The 21023-nt window shown below is 38.8% G+C and overlaps 1 protein-coding gene and 1 pseudogene across 1 annotated transcript; one reads left to right on the top strand and one right to left on the bottom strand.

The window, feature by feature from the left end:
• LOC119780644 overlaps positions 1-12372 on the top strand; it is a 13111-nt pseudogene extending 739 nt beyond the window's left edge.
• A 113-nt stretch (positions 12373-12485) lies between these two features.
• LOC119780643 (creatine kinase S-type, mitochondrial-like) lies at positions 12486-19351 on the bottom strand (the record flags this gene model as incomplete). The annotated part of the gene is made up of 7 exons (XM_038280748.1): positions 12486-12786; positions 14122-14247; positions 15829-15963; positions 16098-16221; positions 16437-16522; positions 18925-19146; positions 19241-19351. Coding segments are annotated over 7 exons (921 nt in total), but the record flags the coding sequence as incomplete, so codon positions are not given.
• Between the last annotated feature and the right edge of the window lie 1672 nt (positions 19352-21023).

Here is a 21023-nt window from a genome sequence, read left to right as displayed (position 1 = left end):
TTGGAGCATTTTTATTTTATTTTGAGAATAAAGTCGTAATATTACGAGAATAAAGTTGTGATATTAAGAGAATGATCTCATCATACAACCAGCTCCACCAATCAGCAACCTGAGTCCACTTTGACCTTCTGCCCAGTTTGATGCTGCTGCTAAAAGATTTCCTTATTTATCAAACCAGAGCCAAAGTTTAACTTCACATAATGCTCCGCATTCCTCATTTTAGGGAAGAAGTGCTTCTTGTAGGAGTTGTCATAAAATAAAACTTTCTTGTAATTTATTCTCTTTATTCTCTTAGTATTGCGACTTTATTCTCATTATGTTACAACTTTATTGTCGTAATTTTACGACTTTATTCTAGTAATGTTACAACTTTATCCTCGTAATGTTACAACTTTATTGTTGTAATTTTGCGACTTTATTCTGGTAATTTTGACTATTTTTTTGCGCCTTTATTTTCTGTTTTCTCTTGTTTCTCGTAATTTTAGGACTTTATTCTCTTAATATCACAACTTTATTTTCATTATGTTACAACTTTATTCTCGTAATATTACAACTTTTTTCTCTTTATGTTTCTACTTCTCGTAATTTTTCGACTATTTCCGTTGCGGCTATACTCACATATTTTTATGACTATTTTCGCTGCATATTCTTGTAATGTTACGACTTTATTCTCTTAATTTTGAGACTTTATTCTCATAATTTTACAACTATTTTTGTTGTGACTTTATTCTCGTAATTTTAACACTTTATTCTTGTAATTATTTGACTATTTTCGTTGCGACTTTATTCTCGTAAGGTTAAGACTTTGTTGTCATAATAGAATAAAAAAATCTCTATCCTGGCCCTAATACTCGATCATAACAGGTCATATGTATATTATCAATAAATAATTATTGTCTCAGGAAACTGATATGTAAATGGAGATTTTACAATGGGACGGTATTTGTAAAAACGGCTGGATCCTTGTTTACAAATACCTTTTTATGCATTTGTCAGATTGTTCTCATAGTTGTGCACAGTACAGTGATGAGGAAGCTGACTGTGTTTTTCCACACATTGTCTTACGCAGCTCAACAGTGAAACTAAAAAAATAAGGCAGGAGTTCAACAAAAAAATATTTAAAAAATAGGCAAAATGTTGCACTAAAAAAAAACGAATTGAACGACTTAAAAATCCTGTTTAGACACACAAGATATTTTATTTTACAAGGTAGAACTGGAATTAAGCTCCCATTTTGTTGATTTCTCATTGCACCCATCCATATAAATCTATACATATTGTTTTCATGTCATTTAATTTGCTGTCTATGAATATTTCTTTCTGTCTTTAAGCTCCTGTGATTGGAGGCCTTTGTCTTAGACTTTCAGTTTCACTTGGACACATTTGGTATTGATTTAAAGCACACCGCTATGCTCCGGCCTATAGGAATTCCCCCATCATTATCAGTCACTATATCCTCTTCCTAAATTCCCCCAAAAATCCAGTTTTCTTGATCAGGTCATTTAGCAGCCAAGTGAAACAATCCTAAATAGGTAAAACACTCAATGATTCTTTGTCTTTCTTTTAAAGATGAAGGAAGAAAGAAGCACAGAAAGTATAAATAGTATAAGTATAAAGTATTGCTCCCCGCTAAACAGAATTAACATCGAAGGTTCTTTTTAAACATTTTGAATATGTGCAGATAACTTGATTTTGAATGTGTTTGAGGAAAGTAAAAACCAATTTTAAAATGCTTATTTATGCAACTATTTATGTATCTCTGTATTTTTTATGAATAATTAGCTATTTTAAATGTGCTTTGTTTTTATTTAAATTACATTATCTTATAACGAAACTATATTCTTCATTAAGGTTCTGTCACCTTTAAGGTTGATGATATAAAAGAGATATCTTAGTAGCAGTGGCGGCTGGTGAAAAATATTTTTGGTGGGGCATATATAGCCTAGTGTATGTCTCCAACTAATCCGGAATAAGAATTCAAATAAACAATTGGACAATACATACAACTTAACAGTAATGATTTAATTTACTATATAATAACAGTAACAGTGATGATTTGGGTCACTGTGACGGGGTTCTTTGGCCTCCAAGAATCCAGTCTCAGTCGGGTTACCGGTGTTGGTGATTTATTGAGCTCAAAAACTCAAAACAGGGTGCAAAAGAAACTAAACATATACAAGATACTCTGGGCCTCAGCCTCCCTCCAGTTACCAGCAATGTAACAAAGAAACAGAAAACAAAAATTGCCGCTTTTCTTCCCACAGCTCTCATTAAATAGTTTAAGCCCCTCACCTCAGGCTCTCTTATTTCTGATTTCTTCTCATTAATCAGTTTTGTCCATATATTACCTCCACAAACAATTGATGTACAAAAACAAAAAATTTTTACAACTTAATTCTTTTACACAGATTCATTGACTTATTCAATTACACCAAACTGGGTTTGAACCCAGCAAAGACGCAGCCAGACTGAAGATGACAAGTCCCCATAGCATAAACACGTACACCCCCCCCCCCCCCCCCCCCCACTCATAAACTGACATTTATGAGTTAATTTCTAAAAATATATTTTACGTTTCTCTCTTCTTATCAGGGAGGGCGGTGCCCCAGCGCCCCCTATGGGCCGGCCGCCACTGCTTAGTAGGAGCTGAAGATTGACCAAAACTCACTGCATCGCTGCCATCTGTCTGCAAAGACACACATTTCATATCAGCTGTTCGTCTCTTCTGCAGGACTTTTATTGACAAGCCGCGATTTTGCATTAGAGGTGCTATAAACTCCCTGTAGCTATGCACCGAGATCCCAAAGAATAAACCTGAGCGTTATGTGATGGATTGGTGGGGTTTGTCTTAGACCTGTAAATATAATAAAACCAAAAACATCAGCCGGTTGATGTATTGGCGTCAATCTGTTATTAGGACTCTCCCGAGCCAATAATTATATCGGATATTATAAAAAAAAAAAAGGCAACTAATAGCCTTCATCTAAATTCTCTGATATAAACAAGCTGATTAAAATGCTGATATAAACATTAACCAGTCCCCTTGAAACAATTAAAAACATCTCCAATAACTGCAGTTAAAGCTACAGTGTGTAATTTTCAGCGACATCTAGCGGTCAGACTGCAGACTGCAGCAACATGAACGTCTCCCCCCCACCGCTTCTCCCCCCCAACAGTACGGCGAGCGTTACGGGACAAAATGTCTTCCACGACGTCGGAATCACCTACCTTCTCAAGTGATGAGGTTTGTTTACATAGATAATTTTACAGATAGTATTTCATTAGTCTGTGTAGGGTATAGATTTAATGTAGACTTAAGATAATAAATATACCCGTTATTTTTTCTACATCGTTGTGACGTTTTGGTGAGCTGCTTTGCATGGTGATATAAACAGACGAAGTAATTGTAGTCATTAGTTTAACAGCGAGATTGTGTTCGCTGGAAGAATATATATTCCCCGTTTACAGAGTCCAAGTCATGTTTGTGGCACGGGGGTTACAAGGCGAGGAAGAGGGAGAGGAAGAGGGCGAGGGCAGAGAGGCCGTGGTGGGCGTGCAGCTAGGGCCAGGCGAGGGAGGGGTGCCAGCGGGGTGACTTCCCCTATGAGAAAAAGGAGCAGCGTGTGAACCGAACGAAACACACGCAAATCGAACCGAGACAGTCGAACCGAACGGTTTTCATAAACCCTTCCATCCCTAGTTTTTATATATATTAGGGATGGGACGATTTATGAAGACCGTCAGAATCGTTCGGTTCTACTGTCTCGGTTCGGTTTGCGTGTGTTTCGTTCGGTTCATGCGCTGCTCCTTTTTCTCATAGGCGAAGCGTTTACACTCCAGAGCAGAAGGTGGCGGTACTGCGACCAAAGCCAACCACCAGTAGTAAACAAGAAGAAGAAGAAGCGAAGCAGCGTAGCCGGGTGTAGCAGGGGAAAAAAATCAGTTGTTGTGGAGAATTGTGTGGGTATGGCGAGTGGGAAAGAACAGGAGTTGGAAGACGCGCCAGCAGCACTTTATAGGTCTGCTGTATGGGACCACTTTGCATTTAGAGTGACCTACGATGACGGCGGAAAGAAAGTTGTGGATAAAAGGGCAACAGTGTGCAAGCATTGTGGAACATGTTTTGTTTATGCTAACAGCAACATGTCATGCTAACCCTGAAATCCCACATACTCCGTCAGCGCTCCAGACCGGCTGCTCAAAGTAAAGCCTACAGCCTCCACTGTGGCTCCCGTCCGCTCCCCTCTGAGTTTCTTGGAGATGGTAGAGAGCATGCGCCAGATGATTAAATTCAAAGCAGCAAAACATACGGAAATGATCCAGGGTTTCTGCGGATCATTTAAAACAATTACAATCCATTAATTTTTGGGGGATTTTTTCATTAATTTCACACATTTTTATGGGATTTCGGTGTAACAATCAACATGTATCGAATCGAACCGAAAACCGTGACCAGAAACCGTGAATCGAACCGAACCGTGGATTTTGTGAACCGTTCCACCCCTAATATATATATATATATATATATATATATATATATATATATATATATTATGTCTTTTAATTATTGATTTATTATTTTTTTTATTTCTTAATTTTTCTGTGTATTTTTTATCTTTTTTTTTTTTATTTGATCCTTTTTTGTTATTTTGGTTTTCTTGGTGGTTTGGATTTATGTTTTTGTATCTTTATAAATAAAGTTTTCAGGGAAAGAAAGAGCAGATTGTTATTATCAGTGTTAAAGAACAGAGGGAGTTTTTAGATCTTAGCCGTGGTTGGACACTGCTTTAGTTCAGAATCCCCCTCTTTTGCTCCACTCAGGTGCTCCACAGTTTGTTAAACGTGTTTGCGTTTCGTTGCAGGAGCTGGATGACATGCGCAAATCTGGAATGAAGCATTTCCGGAACATTCAGGTGGATGAGTCGAATATTTTGACCTGGCAGGGCCTCATCGTTCCAGTAAGTACTGAATGTGTGTTTGCTGTCTTATCGCTCGTTGAGCCAAGGAAGAACAATGATCATCATTGTATTAATGAATAATCAGTTTCTCTCTGATAAAATCCACTCATTACAACTAGTCACAAACACAGTCTTCTGTTTTCTGGGCTCCCTCTGAATGTCGTCTTTCTTCTTCTAAAAATGTATCGATAGAATAGTTTTTATAATGATAAAAACATCTTAAATGACTTCTATTCTCACTGAGCTGCAGCTTTTAGCTTGATCTCCTGCTGTTCTGGCTGAGAGAACGTGAAGCAGCTTCCTCCTCTTCACATGGAGGAAGGAAAGTATCGACGCTCTGCTCATCCCTCTGAGGAATGCTGCCTGTCATGGGGTCATATTACAGATTTCTCCCAGATACTCAGCTCCTTCATGGTTATTACAGTGTTATTAGAGCTGAGTCATCTCCACATTTAACCATCAAACCCTCTGAATCACTGCTTCACTCTAACCAGCCATCGTGGCTCTTTAATGGAGACGAGTAAGCAGATAGGCTAGCACATTAGCATGAGCTGTTTGTTGAATATTGATCCATTGATTTGCCCTGTTTTAAAATGTATTTTATTTTGATAAGAAATTGAAAAGAGGATTTTTTTTTTTTCCCAACAAAATGTTGGTTTGGTCATTTTGTTTCCCCGCTGTTGGCTCCATTAAAAAAGGTTAAATATGTCTGGAAGTAAAGTAATCGGGTTAGTCATTAGATACGTTTTATTTCCAAAGCATTTGCTTGTAGATTAATCAGCTGAGTATTTTTTTTTTAATTAATCCGTTAATAATCAGAGAGCAAAATGTTCCTTAAAGAAGATTTTATACACAAGCGAACGATTAATCGATTGCTAAATCAGTAGACAGTTATTTCAATAATTGTTTTATCCAATTCATATTTTCATTTTGAAGCAGGCCTGTTAATAAAGGAATCTAAATCGATTCTCATATTTCTTTTTTATAAAGGTTCATCCAACAAATCAAGGATTGATTTAAAAACAAAATATCTGCTGTCCCCATAGCCGATACAAAAACAACCAGCTTTATTCTTTTGTTGTTGAACGCTTGTCTCAATATTTTACAGTCAGTCAGCTAAAGAGTCCAGTTAGAGATCAGATTGGATCAAAAATAATATTATGGAAGTTTGAATTCATATTAAGCCTTAATTTGAACTCAAACCTCCAACTAAAACAAAATTGATATTTTTTATTATAATGAAAAGTATTGATCAAACTTCAGTCCTTGTGGCCAATTTCTGGTAAAAATCTTTAATGTTTTGTTTTTTAAATCAGGTTGGATATTTTAAGCTTGGAAGGATTAACCAGCAGCTTCAAGTTTTTTGTTTTTTTTTTAAGCGGAGATAAACCGATACATCGGGGGGTGTTCTGTCAGATCAGCATACCTATAGCCAGTGTTGTAGTACTCAAGATCGGTCTTGATCTCGAGACCATTTTTTGATGGTCTCGTCTCAGACTTGACCGCATTTGGTCTCGGTCTTGTCTCGGTCTCGGGCTCTGAGGACTCTGCATTTTATTTCAAGACCGGTAAAGACCACAACTGTGGAAATAACGCTAATCATCAGAATATTTCTTTAAGATCCTTCTTTTTATTGGATGCTTGGATTCAAATCCAATAATAACCTGTCTCATTGGTAAATGCATGTTCTTTTTTGTTTTGTTTTGTTTTTTGTTTTGTTTTGTTTTTTACCGCTGTCACACCCACCCCCTTTCACCTGCCCGCGGGCTGCAGCACTTCGATTGAAAGTCACAAGTGGTTGTCTGAGAACGGCATAAGATGTCGGCCAAATCATCGGTTATAAAATTCGGCTATTTAAATCACAAAGAATATATTTGTAAAGCAACATTGAGAAAAAAGCATACAACGCAATGTAAGTTCTGCAGTGCTTCACTATCAGAGACGGTAAAGACTACGTCCAACTTATTACTTAAAAGATGTTTATGTTTATTCCAGTTCTGTATGTTAAATATCTAGGTGTTTTTATGTGAATGTGGGTCTATTAGATCAGTTTTAGTGATTTTGATCATGTTTCACATTTTATTGTCACATACTGGCGCTGGTCTTGATTTGGTCTCGGACCCTAAAAGTCTTGGTCTTGTCTCGGTCTTGATACGCTCTGGTCTTGGTCTTGTTTTGGTCTCGGGTTAGGTGATCTTGACCACAACACCACCTATAGCATATATGCATCCACAAGATCTCAGATTTGCGTTTATACCTTTAGTTTTGTAAGAAAGACTTTAAACTACCTCAACGGGCGTGTGTCCCTTTAGTCATATAGAGAAAAAAAAACAATTTATGGTCAGATACCCGTCTGTCTCTGAAAGAGAGTTGACTCAGATTTCAGCTTTCAAAAACCTACAATGCAGCAATCGAGATAATCCCTTCACGTTATCACCACAGCCTCTGTGCAGGAGAGCGAAGGACCTCGTCTGTTCAGCCAGGCCAGAAAGCCCCCTTTAACGACCGACCTTTCAGACACTTAGACTGGTACGGGGCATTGCAGACTAACAAAAAAAGCCAAACGACCCCGATTCCAAAGGGGTTGACCCGTTCATCCGTTTTAATTTGCATGTTTTTTAAATAAAAACAAGGCTTTGTTGGGCTGCTGTAAAAAACCTGGAACTCAACACTATTCCTGACATTTTGAACTGAAAATCTTCCTGGACGAGAAGAGGAACATCTTCAAACTTGGAAACAAAGTCCAGTGGATTGTTTTTAACTTTTTTTTTTTTTTGAATGACTATGACCTGGATGACTGAGAACCTTCACCAGCATTAAAACGGTTTCAGTCTGTTTTTAAAGGAAACATAATTAGGATGAGATGTTATTGAAACCCAGAGCAGAGGCGGAATTATACACCTTTGTTTAAAGCATTCACTGAGGCGTTGCTCTTAAACGTTTAAATACATTTCTAGATTAGATATTAACAAAGCGAGTACAAAGGTTAGATTTCTCAAGGGAAAAAAAGTAATTCCAGTATGAAAACTTGTTTTCCTGTAAACCAAGCAGCTGTTTGAAGGGAACGCTTTCATTTTAGTGGTTGTGATAAGTGGAGATGAGTCTTTACCAACATAGGGGAGGATTTTAGAGCGCAACCATCCCGGTTAGAGGTCAGCTCTCTATCCATAAAGTTGTTAAAAAGCATTTATTAACTAGTTACCCTGCTTTCTGAATCCCAGAATAACCCCAATGCTTGATCTTTCTAAAACAATGGAGTTCACTCTAAGGTCTTTAGGATCAGATGGCAAACGGTGGCTTTGGTCTTGGTTTTCGACATTAATTCAAGATTTCATCTCAGTTTTCTCTCTTATTGTTGAAGTCTGACTTTGACTGAGATCAGTGGCACCAGCTGTGCTTTACATTCAGGAGGTTCTCCGATCTCTCCTATATAACGGCTCTTACTGTGGTTCTCTGGAGTTCTGAAGCCTTAGAAAGGAATTTGTACCCTTTTCAAGAGAGACAAGCGCCAATAAATTTCATATTTTTGTTCTTAAATGTGTAGATTGCTCAGATATGAATGGGGTGACATTTCTTCCATTATCGTGCAGATCAAAGAACAGTTTTGTCAATAGAAATCTGGGGAAAAAAAGGAAATCTAGAAATAACACCATGAAACATTTCTTCAATTGTCTCAGATTTAATTTCGAATTGTAATTTTTTTCCCCCAGTATTCCATCATCTTACATTGAACAAAACAAATTCTTCAACTTTCCCACTCCAGCCCTTTAGGTGATGCTATGTTAAAAGGTGCTTATGCCACCCAGAAGGGAGGAGAAAGCACTGATCTCTATTTACTGGATCGCTGATAGATCGAAAAAAAAAATCTAATCACCTGCCGCCATCTTGGTACCCCCCCCCCATTTTCATGGAGTCACGCCATAAAAATGCCTGTAATCGAATGTAATTACCATAACGATGTAATCAATACACATATATTCAGGGTTTCCACGGGTCATTAAAAATCATATAAATATATATATATATAAATTATTATTTTTTTTAGATTAAGACCTTAATTGGTATTAAAATTCATTAAATTTGATTATTGTGGCATTTAAAATGCTTTATTTAAAAAAAAAGGTTTATAAAAAAATACATAATTTCGTCACATATATTATATCAGATTCCACTTGGTTGCACAGAACTGCTTCTGGTTCATCGTGAATTTGGGACAAAGATGACAAAAGGATATAAGTATATCCTTTATATATATCAGGGTTTCCGCAGGTCATTAAAAGTCATTAAATTATTATTCTTTAAATTAAGGCCTTAATTTAATGACATTAAAAGTCATTAAATTATTATTCTTTAAATTAAGGCCTTTATTGGCATTGAAAGTCATTAAATTTGATAATTGTGGTATTAAAATGCTTCGGAAAAGAAGCTTAAGGCGGAGAAAAGGCTAGAGAACGGGGAAAAATGCAAATTTGAACCAAAGTGACAGGAAAACGAGGAACTCAGGACACGGCTGCAGCCTGTCCAAAGTGAAGATGACGAAGGATTTTGCTGTGTGTATATACAGGTGCTGGTCATAAAATTAGAATATCATGAAAAAGTAGATTGATTTCAGTAATTCCATTTAAAAAGTGAAACTTGTATATTATATTCATACATTACATACAAACTCATATATTTCAGATGTTTATTTTGTTTAATTTTGATGATTACAAATGACAACAAATGAAAATCTCAAATTCATCATATCAGAAAATTAGAATATTGTGAAAAGGTTCAAAATTGATGGCCCCTGGTGCCACACTCTAATCAGCTAATTAACTCAAACCACCTGCAAAAGCCTTTAAATGGTCTTTCAGTCTAGTTCTATAGGCTACACAATCATGGGGAAGACTGCTGACTTGACAGTTGTCCAAAAGACGACCATCGACACCTTGCACAAGGAGGGCAAGACACAAAAGGTCATCGCTAAAGAGGCTGGCTGTTCACAGAGCTCAGTGTCCAAGCACATTAATAGAGAGGCGAAGGGAAGGAAAAGATGTGGTCGAAAAAAGTGTACAAGCAAGAGAGATAACCGCACCCTGGAGAGGATTGTGAAACAAAACCCCTTCAAAAATGTGGGGGAGATTCACAAAGAGTGGACTGCAGCTGGAGTGAGTGCTTCAAGAACCACCACACACAGACGTATGAAAGACATGGGTTTCTGCTGTCGCATTCCTTGTGTCAAGCCACTCTTGAACCACAGACAGCGTCAGAAGCGTCTTGCCTGGGCTAAAGAGAAACAGGACTGGACTGCTGGTGAGTGGTCCAAAGTCATGTTCTCTGATGAAAGTAAATTTTGCATTTCCTTTGGAAATCAAGGTCCCAGAGTCTGGAGGAAAAGAAGAGAGGCACTTCATCCACGTTGCTTGAAGTCCAGTGTAAAGTTTCCACAGTCAGTGATGGTTTGGGGTGCCATGTCATCTGCTGGTGTTGGTCCATTGTGTTTTCTGAGGTCCAGGGTCAACGCAGCCACATACCAGGAAGTTTTAGAGCACTTCATGCTTCCTGCAGCTGACCAACTTTTTGGAGATGCAGATTTCATTTTCCAACAGGACTTGGCACCTGCACACAGTGCCAAAGCTACCAGTACCTGGTTGAAGGACCATGGTATCCCTGTTCTTAATTGGCCAGCAAACTCTCCTGACCTTAACCCCATAGAAAATCTATGGGGTATTGTGAAGAAGAAGATGCAATACACCAGACCCAACAATTCAGAAGAGCTAAAAGCCACTATTAGAGCAACCTGGGCTATCATAACACCTGAGCAGTGCCACAGACTGATCGACTCCATGCCACGCCGCATTGCTGCAGTAATACAGGCCAAAGGAGGCCCAACTAAATACTGAGTGCTGTACATGCTCATACTTTTCATGTTCATACTTTTCAGTTGGCCAACATTTCTATAAATCCTTTGTTTTTATTGGTCTTCAGTAATATTCTAATTTTCTGATATGATGAATTTGAGATTTTCATTTGTTGTCATTTGTAATCATCAAAATTAAACAAAATAAACATCTGAAATATATGAGTTTGTATGTAATGTATGAATATAATATACAAGTTTCACTTTTTAAATGGAATTACTGAAATCAATCTACTTTTTCATGATATTCTAATTTTATGACCAGCACCTGTATACACACAGCAAAATTCTTCGTTTAAAAAAAAAGAATTTTTTTATGCCACATTGATGGCATTAAAGTCAGAAAATAGCACCAGACAGAAGGTTTATCTAACACAATTTCTGCAGTAACTTCCTCAGAGTAAACGGTCATTAGATTTTTATTAGTTCTAAAATAAATGCATTGAAATAAACAAAGCTCTCATTAATATCTGTGTCTTCCTTTTTTTTCTTTTTCTTAAAGGACTGTCCTCCTTATGACAAAGGAGCCTTTCGGATCGAGATCATCTTCCCTGCAGAGTATCCCTTTAAACCCCCTAAGATCACCTTCAAGACAAAGATCTACCACCCCAACATCGACGAGAAGGGCCAGGTGTGCCTGCCCATCATCAGCGTGGAAAACTGGAAGCCGGCTACAAAAACGTGCCAAGGTGGGTAGAGAAGGCGGGAAGGCGTCTGCTGCTGACGACGCAGCTCTCTAACGTTTGTTTCCTTATCCCCTGCAGTGATTCAGTGTCTGATTGCGCTGGTGAACGCCCCCCAGCCGGAGCAGGGCGGACCTGGCGGAGGAGTACACTAAGGACCGCGCGAAATTCATGAAGAATGCCGAAGAGTTCACAAAGAAACACAGTGAAAAGCGACCTGTAGACTGATGACACAACACTGCCCCGCGCACCCGTTAGCCTCTGTTCTGTTTCCTGACCGAATAACCCAGCCTGACTCTCTGTTCTCAGCCCCGCCTCCCACAAAGACGCCCCGTTCTCATGTACCTGCGATGTTTAGCACTCTCTCCAACCAGTCTTTTATTAGAGGCTCGTTTTTCTGTTCCACTTTACCAAAAAAAAAAAAAAAACTAAGAAAAAGAAAAAAAGCAGGACTTTTTTGGTGAGTAGGCAGCTTCCGGCCTCCAGGTGTCATCTTTTTGGTTTGTTTATTTTCACTTCTTTCTACTGATTTCTTTTTAGAAAAAAAACCCAACAAATTGTGTGAGGTGGCATCCTGAAGGTTAAATTAAACAATTAAAAAGTGCTCACCTGAATGTTGAATTTTCTCCCTTACAATGTTCTTATTTACGTCTTTTCTTTTATCAGCAGCATCAACAGCCTCCTCCTTTCTCACCATCCACCTTCTGCTGCTAGTTGGAATAAGTTTGTTACAGATAACGACCTCGCAGCAATGTTCAGGTGTCATTTAAATCATTCTTATTTTGTATTTTTAGGAGAATATTCCTTCTAAATAAAATATTTCCACCTCTTTTGGCCTCCTCCACAAAGTGACACTGATTAATTAAAGCTGGCGAATCTGAATGAAAGAAATCTCTTAAGAGAATAATGTTGTGTAACAAAGTGAAACCAGTCAACTTGTTGAATATATTTTTTTTTTTTATTGAAGTCAGGGTAAGCCGTTACTTGAGGTAGACTTTCTGCAGGTCATGTCGAAGATCTTTTTACCCTGAAGAGTCACAATCTTTGAGACGGACATCAACCTCCTAGTGCCAAGGTTCTCCCATCCCGCCGGGTCTCCCGCTAAAAGCGCCCGCGAGTTCGGCTCTCACTTCTTGAACATGACGAGCGGAGCTGGGACCGTGATGTCCTGACCCTTTTCCAACTTCTTCTCGCACTCGATCAGGTAGTTGACTCCGTTGATCACCAGCTGAACAAGCTCCACCTAAACAAAGAACAGGAGACCTCACTTCTGCTGCCAAATATGGAGTCAAATTTATTCCATTATTGTTGCAACCAAAAACGTTTTCTAAACTGAAAGTTGAATAATTGTTAACTTACTTAAAAAAACCTTTTTTATTAAAAACATTTAAATTCTCAGAATTTTTTTTTTTCCAAAAAAAAGTTTTTTCCGACATTTGTTTTCACAGATAATGTTTTTTTTTCACATTTTTGTAGATTTTAAAATTGCATTATATGTACACTGTAGTTTATGCCTATATGGATATACCATATAGTTATACCTATATTGAGGGAAATGTCTTCCATTATTGTTGCAACCACAGACAAAGTTTTGTAAACTGAAATTTGAATAATGGTCAGGAAAGAAACCTTGGCAAAGGTATTCTAGAAACATTTTTTTTTATAAAAACATTAAGGTTTCTCAGTATTTTTTCCCCCAAAAAAATGATTTTCCAAATTTTTTCACACGTAATAAAAATGTTTTTTTTTTTCAATTTTTTGTAGATTTTATCATTTCTTTATATTTGCATTGCACTTCATATCTATATGGATATACCATATAGATACAACCATATAGAGTGAAATTTATTCCATTATTGTTGCAACCAAAAACATTTTCTAAACTGAAATTTGATTAAAAGTTAGGTTACTCTGACAACATTTTTTTTTTTTTTATTAAAAACATTTAAATTTCTCAAAAAAATGTTTTCCCAAAACATTTTTTTCCAACATTTTTTTTTTTTTACAGATAATTAAAACAAATTTGTTTCACATTTTGGTAGATTTTTTAAATTTCATTATATTTGCATTGTACTTTATTCTTATATGGATATACCATATAGATACACCCATATAGAGTGAAATTTCTTCCATTATTATTGCAACCAAAGACAATGTTTAGTAAAGTGATATTTGAATAATAGTAAAGAAATAAAACTTGGCAAAGTTACCCTACAAATGTTTTTTGTTTTTTCTCCGAATTTTTTTTTCCCATTTTTGTTTGCAGATCTTTTTTTTCACATTTTTGTAGATTTTATAATTTCACTATATTTGAGAGCCGGAGCTCTCGACATTGATTTCAACAAGTAAAATGTTTTACAATTTTTTAAATAACATCTGTATAAGGAAAAAAAAGCAATGTCAGTCAAAAACCTTTTCTGATTGTACCTTTTTACAAATGTGCATTTCTGGATCACATTTTATTTCAACTTCCATTCACAAACTGTTCTTTGCTAGCAGCAATAATGGAACCAAGTTCACTCCATACCTTGAAAGGGATTAAGCCTGTAGATGACAGAAACAGAAACTGGAGGCTTACCTCAGATTTGCCCAGACGGTCGAGGTTGGAAATGTCGAAGGTGTCCCCGGTTGCGGCTGTGTCCACACCGCCAGTGCCTCGCTTCTGCAGCCGCAGGTTGTCGAGGATTTTAGAAAAGCGTGGATCCTGCAGAGCAAAGGGTGACACACAAAACATAAAAAAAGGTTCAACATTCTGTGATGCTTGAGGCTAAATAACTAAAAGCATAACACAATGCAGTGGTTTTGAGTTTTTCATTTCTTTGTGGGTGTCTAGTATTTTAAAAAAATAAACCAATCCATAAAGGAGAGGAAAAGAAATCCTCATATATAAAGAGACAAACCCAATGTGGCAGCATGATGCTGGGGGCTAAAGATCAATGTACAGGAGAACAGAGGCTCCAAAACACTAGAATAAAAACATCATGCTGGAACGGGCCAGACATAAATCCAGTAAACTCTTTGGGAATTGCTGTTCTCAGTTTCAGATCTGGAGCTTTGTAAAGATCAGGAGTATCAAACAAATGCGCCATATGCAAAATTAAAACAATCCATTGGGATTTGTTTCCAAGTTTGAAAGTTTCAAACTTGGAAACAAAGTCCAGTGGATTGTTTTTTATTTTCTTCTTTTGGAATGACAATGACCTGGATGACTGAGAATCTTCACCAGCATATGTAAACACCAGAATTCCCCATTGTAGGACATTAAGGGGATTTCTATCCTATTCTGTTTTATAATACAGGCTTTTTGGTCCCTTTTTTGTATAATTTTAGTATGCACCATAATTAGTGCCATTTTTCTCTAATTTAAAGGGTAATTTTAACATGGATTACAGCAGGTCACTTACCTTTGTTCAACAGTCGGAAAGTTCTTGAAACCATAAATTGTTGGTGTCAAAGTGGTGACAAAAGTAAACACATTTGTTACTTAACTAGAAGTATAGATACTGCAGTTTAAAAACACTCTGGTAAAAAGTATCAACTTGACCTCTTTACTCAAGTAAAAGTAAAAAACGTATGTGCTCCAAAAACTACTTAAAGTATAAAAGTATAAAATGACCTGTAAAAAAAACAGCAAGATGTCACTTTATGAATTGAAAGCTCAATTTTTCGACTATTTCTAAAAATTCTTTGAGATAGGGCCAAGGATGAGGGAGGTCTTGTTGGTCTCTGTCTCCCGATACGCTCTCGCCTGTGTCCGACCTTTCAGACATTTCAACATCTTTTTCTGAATCCTACATTGTAGCATGGCATAGACCATTCACGTTAGCAGTTTGAAGAACACCTGCTTGCTTCTGATGATTTCCTTTAGCTAACCAATGAGTGTTTGCATTACATGACTCATCCAATCACACTAGTTTTCACTATATGTGGATGAAGCCAATGGTCTGCATTGGATGGAGCACATGACGTGAAATAAATGTTTATAAACATTAAACTGAAGCGAAGAGTAACGTTTGTTTCAAAAATGTAAGAAGTAGAAAGTACAGATACTTGTGTGAAAATGTAATGAGTATAAGTCAGAAGTAGGAAGAAAAATAAGTAATGGAGTAAAGTATAGACACCTAAAAAGTGTACTTAAGTACAGTAATGAAGTATTTGTACTTTGTTACTTGACACCTCTAATTATTTACCAAGTTTTGTTTAAATGATGTGGATAAGAACCTCAGACATAAGCACAAGTGATAGTTCTACTGAAAGATAAAGTGGGTGTATCAGAAGGACTCACCTGGCTGAGTTTGGGCAGGCGGACATGCACCCCCGCCCGGAGGCCGGTCCCCAGGTTGGAGGGGCATGTGAGGATGTACCCCAGACGCTCGTTCCACATGAACTCCCAGCCCCTCTCTTGGATCAGATGCTCCACCTTTCAACCAACACATACACACCTTTTACAATGCGCATTAAAGAAAAAAACACTGAAATAAAACTCAAAAAGTGACGTGTGAAGCTTTACCAACTAAGTACCAGGTTTGATCATGATGTTTAAATCCAACAAACCTGTTTGAGGCCGTTGCAGAATCTCTCAAACACTCTCTTCATGTTGCCTCCCTTTTCCATGGAGATGACTCTGGTGTGGTCCTCCTCATTAATCCAGATTAGGAAGGTCTTGTCGTTGTTGTGCCTGAGGACAAGCAGCCACAGAAACGTAACCAATAACTCTCCCTGCATCAAACCATCATTTTGATGCCTTCTTGCCTCCAGTGCTCATCAATGCAGTTTTATCTTTACTATTAATTTGCTAAATGTTGCACGCACCAAACGTCAACAGAAAAAAATGTTAAATTCCTCTAAGTATTAGGATGATGGAAAAGTCACAGACGGTGGGGATGAACGTACCAGATCCCCCTGGCATCCGGCCAGTCTCTGGCCATGAAGGCGCATGTCAATAATGGAGACACAGGCTTGTCGAACAGGAAATGATCCTGCAGATAAAAAGGTTTTATTTAGTTGGCAGAGAGAGACTGAAATGCTTTATTTACCCTAATGGAGCTGCGTTTTACTTCATCTGTCAGGCTTGGAATCAGCAGGTTGAGGGATTCCCCCCCCCCTACTAAAAAATATAAATCTAAATTATTTTGTTTTTTTCTTTAATTTGCAAAATTCAATAAAAATGATTAGCTTACAATAAGAAAAAATACAAACTTATTTCACGTTTACAATTTATACTTATCTTATTTTAAGAACAAATATACAAATTTCTTTGACAACCCCTCTTGATTGCCTGCTCATTTATAGTTATTTTTAGAAATGATTGCCTGTTTTTAGACCTGTTTGCGCATTTCACTCCAAATTAACCCGGAGAGGCCGAGGTGGGGTCCGTTTTTAATTGATGATTATCTGCTTGAGAAACGTCCTTTAATCCAGCCTTTTCTGATTTGCATCATTATAATATTAGTAATAAATTAGAAATGATCGGTGCTGCTATTGTAACGGGTCAATATCAGACAATAATCAAAGTTGCAAATATTGTATTAGGAAGGAAAAGGTTGTATCAGGACACACCTAACAGAAGCTCTTGAGTAGTGTTGTACAGATTCTGATACCAGTATCGGGCGGGGCCCCGATCCAGCACTAAAATGGTGGCCTTGGTATCTGTGAGTACCAACCAACAGGGCACCGATACCTTTTAGAGAGCCAAAAGTTTATTCAACTGTTGTCACCCATTCCAGGTAAGCAATGAAAAGTTCTACTGGATTCACTTTGTATTAGTCTTTTTCCTGCTTCACAAAGGTAGGCAGCAGCTTGACAAAGCCATGACGGGAATTATTTTACATTCAAGTAGGATGCAGTTTTTCAGATATACACACACATCAATTTAAAACAGATTGTATCGGTATCGGCCAATACTGCACAGCCACGTATTGTCCAAAAAATGGCATTGGCGCAACACTACTCTTGAGTTGATGCTTTTCAAGTATTCTTTTTACTCTTACTATTACTTGGATAACTACTTTCTATGGAGTAAAGAATCCCTTAGTTCTACTTTTAAGCCGGGCTTACACTGTACGATGTTTTGCAGGCCGACTTTCCGGTCATGCGAAAAATTTTTGACGGGGCCGTCTTTCAGCCTGATCGTGCGCCGTGTGGTGTACAGGGCGTAACGAGGGGTGATCAGCCTCTCATTACCACCTCCTGATTCTTTCCCGACAGTTTTTATTTAGAGGACGAAAGTGAGGATTTGTGGAAGAGGACGTCATGGCGGCAGAAGCTTGGTTTGGTGTAGAAGGTTTAAAGGCTGGTTATACTCACCGCAGCAGTGTGTTGCAGCGAGGTTGAGGCAGACATTTTTGATTTATGCTAAATCTGGAGCGTGGTCTGTGCTATACGCTGTGGGTCTAGATACGGCCGAGGCGGTGAGGAAGTGGGGGTGAGTTTGTGCAACAACGGAGGGACATGATGGCGAAAAATAGTAGGGATCCAGGAGGAAAATGGGTCCAAGTTGTCTCGAGTTGTTTTGCGCAATGGCGGTCATAAAAACAAAACAAGCCGGGCTACTGTCTGCGGTCAGTTCAATTTGGGAGAGGTGCAGCGGAGTGTCTGCAGAGGGGGTGGGGACGTCTTTTTGTTCAATGCGACTCCTACGCAGACGACCTGGTTTCGAGGTATAAATCAGCCTTTACAGCCATACATGTTTGAGGCCTTGCCTCGCAACGCTGCCAGTTCTGTTAGCTCTACGCCCGCTGAAGACACAGACATCCATCCCCGTGAACACTGGGACGGAACTCAATGGGAAAGGAAATTATTCTGATTTAAACCGTTCCGTATATTAGCTACAACCTATGAGTCAAAATTTGATTGACAGATGAGCGTTGATATATGATTGGCCGAATTTAGGTGTTCAGGCTGACGTATAACTAACTGGCCTGCATAAGATAACGGAAAAAAACTGATTTCAAGACATGATTTTTTAAGAATAGAAATTTTCTAACTTTTGGTACATTTATATAATGTTTAAGCCAGATTGATTGGAAATTTTAATATGATTTCTTTACGACTTTAAGGATTATATGCAAAAATTAAGTTATATTAAAGTAAGACCTTGAAACTGATATTTTTTTTACATTTAAGAACCATTCCCCCATATTTGAATCAGAACAAATATCTAATGACATATTGCGATATGTGATAAAAACTATTAGGCCTATTTATAACACCCCTAATTAGCACAAGGACAACCTTTCTCTGGAATCCCTTAAGAATGTTCTTGCCTTCTTGGATTTCGAATTTTATCCAATAACCTTTCCCTAATTTAGCTTTAAATTACAAAATAAAAACAAAAAAAGAGAAGATGATTAGTCCCATCCCCGCTCCGTCAGTGACTAACATCAATAAGCTGTTGTTGCTCTTTCTCCGTCATATCTCCCAGGCTGTAGTAATGCCCAGCGAGGTCTCCCTTTAGTCCAGCCAGAGCGGTCACTACGACCCGCTCCACCTCACGACGCTCGGCCCTGGAACAGGCCGGAGGGAGGCTCAGCCCACGGATGCTGCGGCCTGTCCGCACGCGGGATGACAGAACATAGTGCTCATCAAACATCCCGTGTTTTATCTGGAGGTAGAGGGAGGAAAGAGAAAACAAAAATACTGATGAGGGTTTTATGGGTCTAGGGAGGGAAACAGAATAAGTGAGGTTGTGCTGCAACCTTAGAGGCATCGAGGTCGGTGGGATGCGTCATGGTTCTGGGGTCGTAGCCATTGTGTCTGTCTTTGATTACCGGGTCAAAGAGTTCAGCAAACACCTGGAAGAAGAAGGAAAAGATTTAAGATGCACATTACTAGATTTAAACAATGTTGAACTCCTTTTAGACTGGACATACTGAAACATAGTTCATTCTCGCTGTAGGTCAAAATGTACAAATTTAATTTAGACTTTTCTATTTTAGGTGAGTTATAATTATGTTCATCATTTTGACCGACTAAATGGATGAATACATCCCTGTTCTAAGCATCATTTTTATCTTTTCTTCCATTTTCTCTTATATTATTTCTCTTATAACACTGACCTATGAACTGGAGGGACATGGAAGGAAGGAAGGAAGGAAGGAAGGAAGGAAGGAAGGAAGGAAGGAAGGAAGGAAGGAAGGAAGGAAGGAAGGAAGGAAGGAAGGAAGGAAGGAAGGAAGGAAGGAAGGAAGGAAGGAAGGAAGGAAGGATGGATGGATGGATGGATGGATGGATGGATGGATGGATGGATGGATGGATGGAAGGAAGGAAGGAAGGAAGGAAGGAAGGGATTGAGGGAGGGAGGGAGGGAGGTGAGGAAGGAAGGAAGGATCAGCGTTCATATTAACCACATGGATGGATGGAGGGAGGGAGGGAGGGAGGGAGGGAGGATCAGCGTTCATATTAACCTCATGGATGGATGGAAGGAGGGAAGGAAGGAAGGAAGGAAGGAAGGAAGGAAGGATCAGCGTTCATATTAACCACATGGATGGATGGATGGATGGATGGATGGAAGGAAGGAAGGAAGGATCAGCATTCATATTAACCTCATGGACGGATGGAAGGAAGGAAGGATGGATGGATGGATGGATGGATGGATGGATGGATGGAAGGAAGGAAGGAAGGAAGGAAGGAAGGAAGGATCAGCGTTCATATTAACCACATGGATGGATGGAGGGAGGGAGGGAGGGAGGGAGGGAGGGAGGGAGGTGAGGAAGGAAGGAAGGATCAGCGTTCATATTAACCTCATGGATGGATGGAAGGAAGGAAGGAAGGAAGGATGGATGGATGGATGGATGGATGGATGGATGGATGGATGGAAGGAAGGATCAGCGTTCATATTAACCTCATGGACGGATGGAAGGAAGGAAGGAAGGATCAGCGTTCATATTAACCTCATGGAAGGATGGAAGGAAGGAAGGAAGGAAGGAAGGAAGGAAGGATGGATGGATGGATGGATGGATGGATGGATGGATGGATGGAAGGAAGGAAGGAAGGATCAGCATTCATATTAACCTCATGGACGGATGGATGGATGGAAGGAAGGAAGGAAGGAAGGAAGGAAGGAAGGAAGGATCAGCGTTCATATTAACCACATGGATGGATGGAGGGAGGGAGGATCAGCGTTCATATTAACCACATGGATGGATGGATGGAGGGAGGGAGGGAGGGAGGATCAGCGTTCATATTAACCACATGGATGGATGGAGGGAGGGAGGGAGGATCAGCGTTCATATTAACCACATGGATGGAGGGAGGGAGGGAGGGAGGATCAGCGTTCATATTAACCTCATGGACGGATGGAAGGAAGGAAGGATCAGCGTTCATATTAACCTCATGGATGGATGGAGGGAGGGAGGGAGGATCAGCGTTCATATTAACCACATGGATGGATGGATGGACGGATGGATGGATGGAAGGAAGGAAGGATCAGCATTCATATTAACCTCATGGACGGATGGAAGGAAGGAAGGAAGGATGGAT

The sequence above is a fragment of the Cyprinodon tularosa genome, unplaced genomic scaffold, assembly GCF_016077235.1.
Source record: "Cyprinodon tularosa strain WSP-4 unplaced genomic scaffold, ASM1607723v1 ctg1637, whole genome shotgun sequence".
Taxonomy (NCBI): Eukaryota; Metazoa; Chordata; class Actinopteri; order Cyprinodontiformes; family Cyprinodontidae; genus Cyprinodon; species Cyprinodon tularosa.
This window is presented reverse-complemented; position numbering and strand designations above follow the sequence as displayed.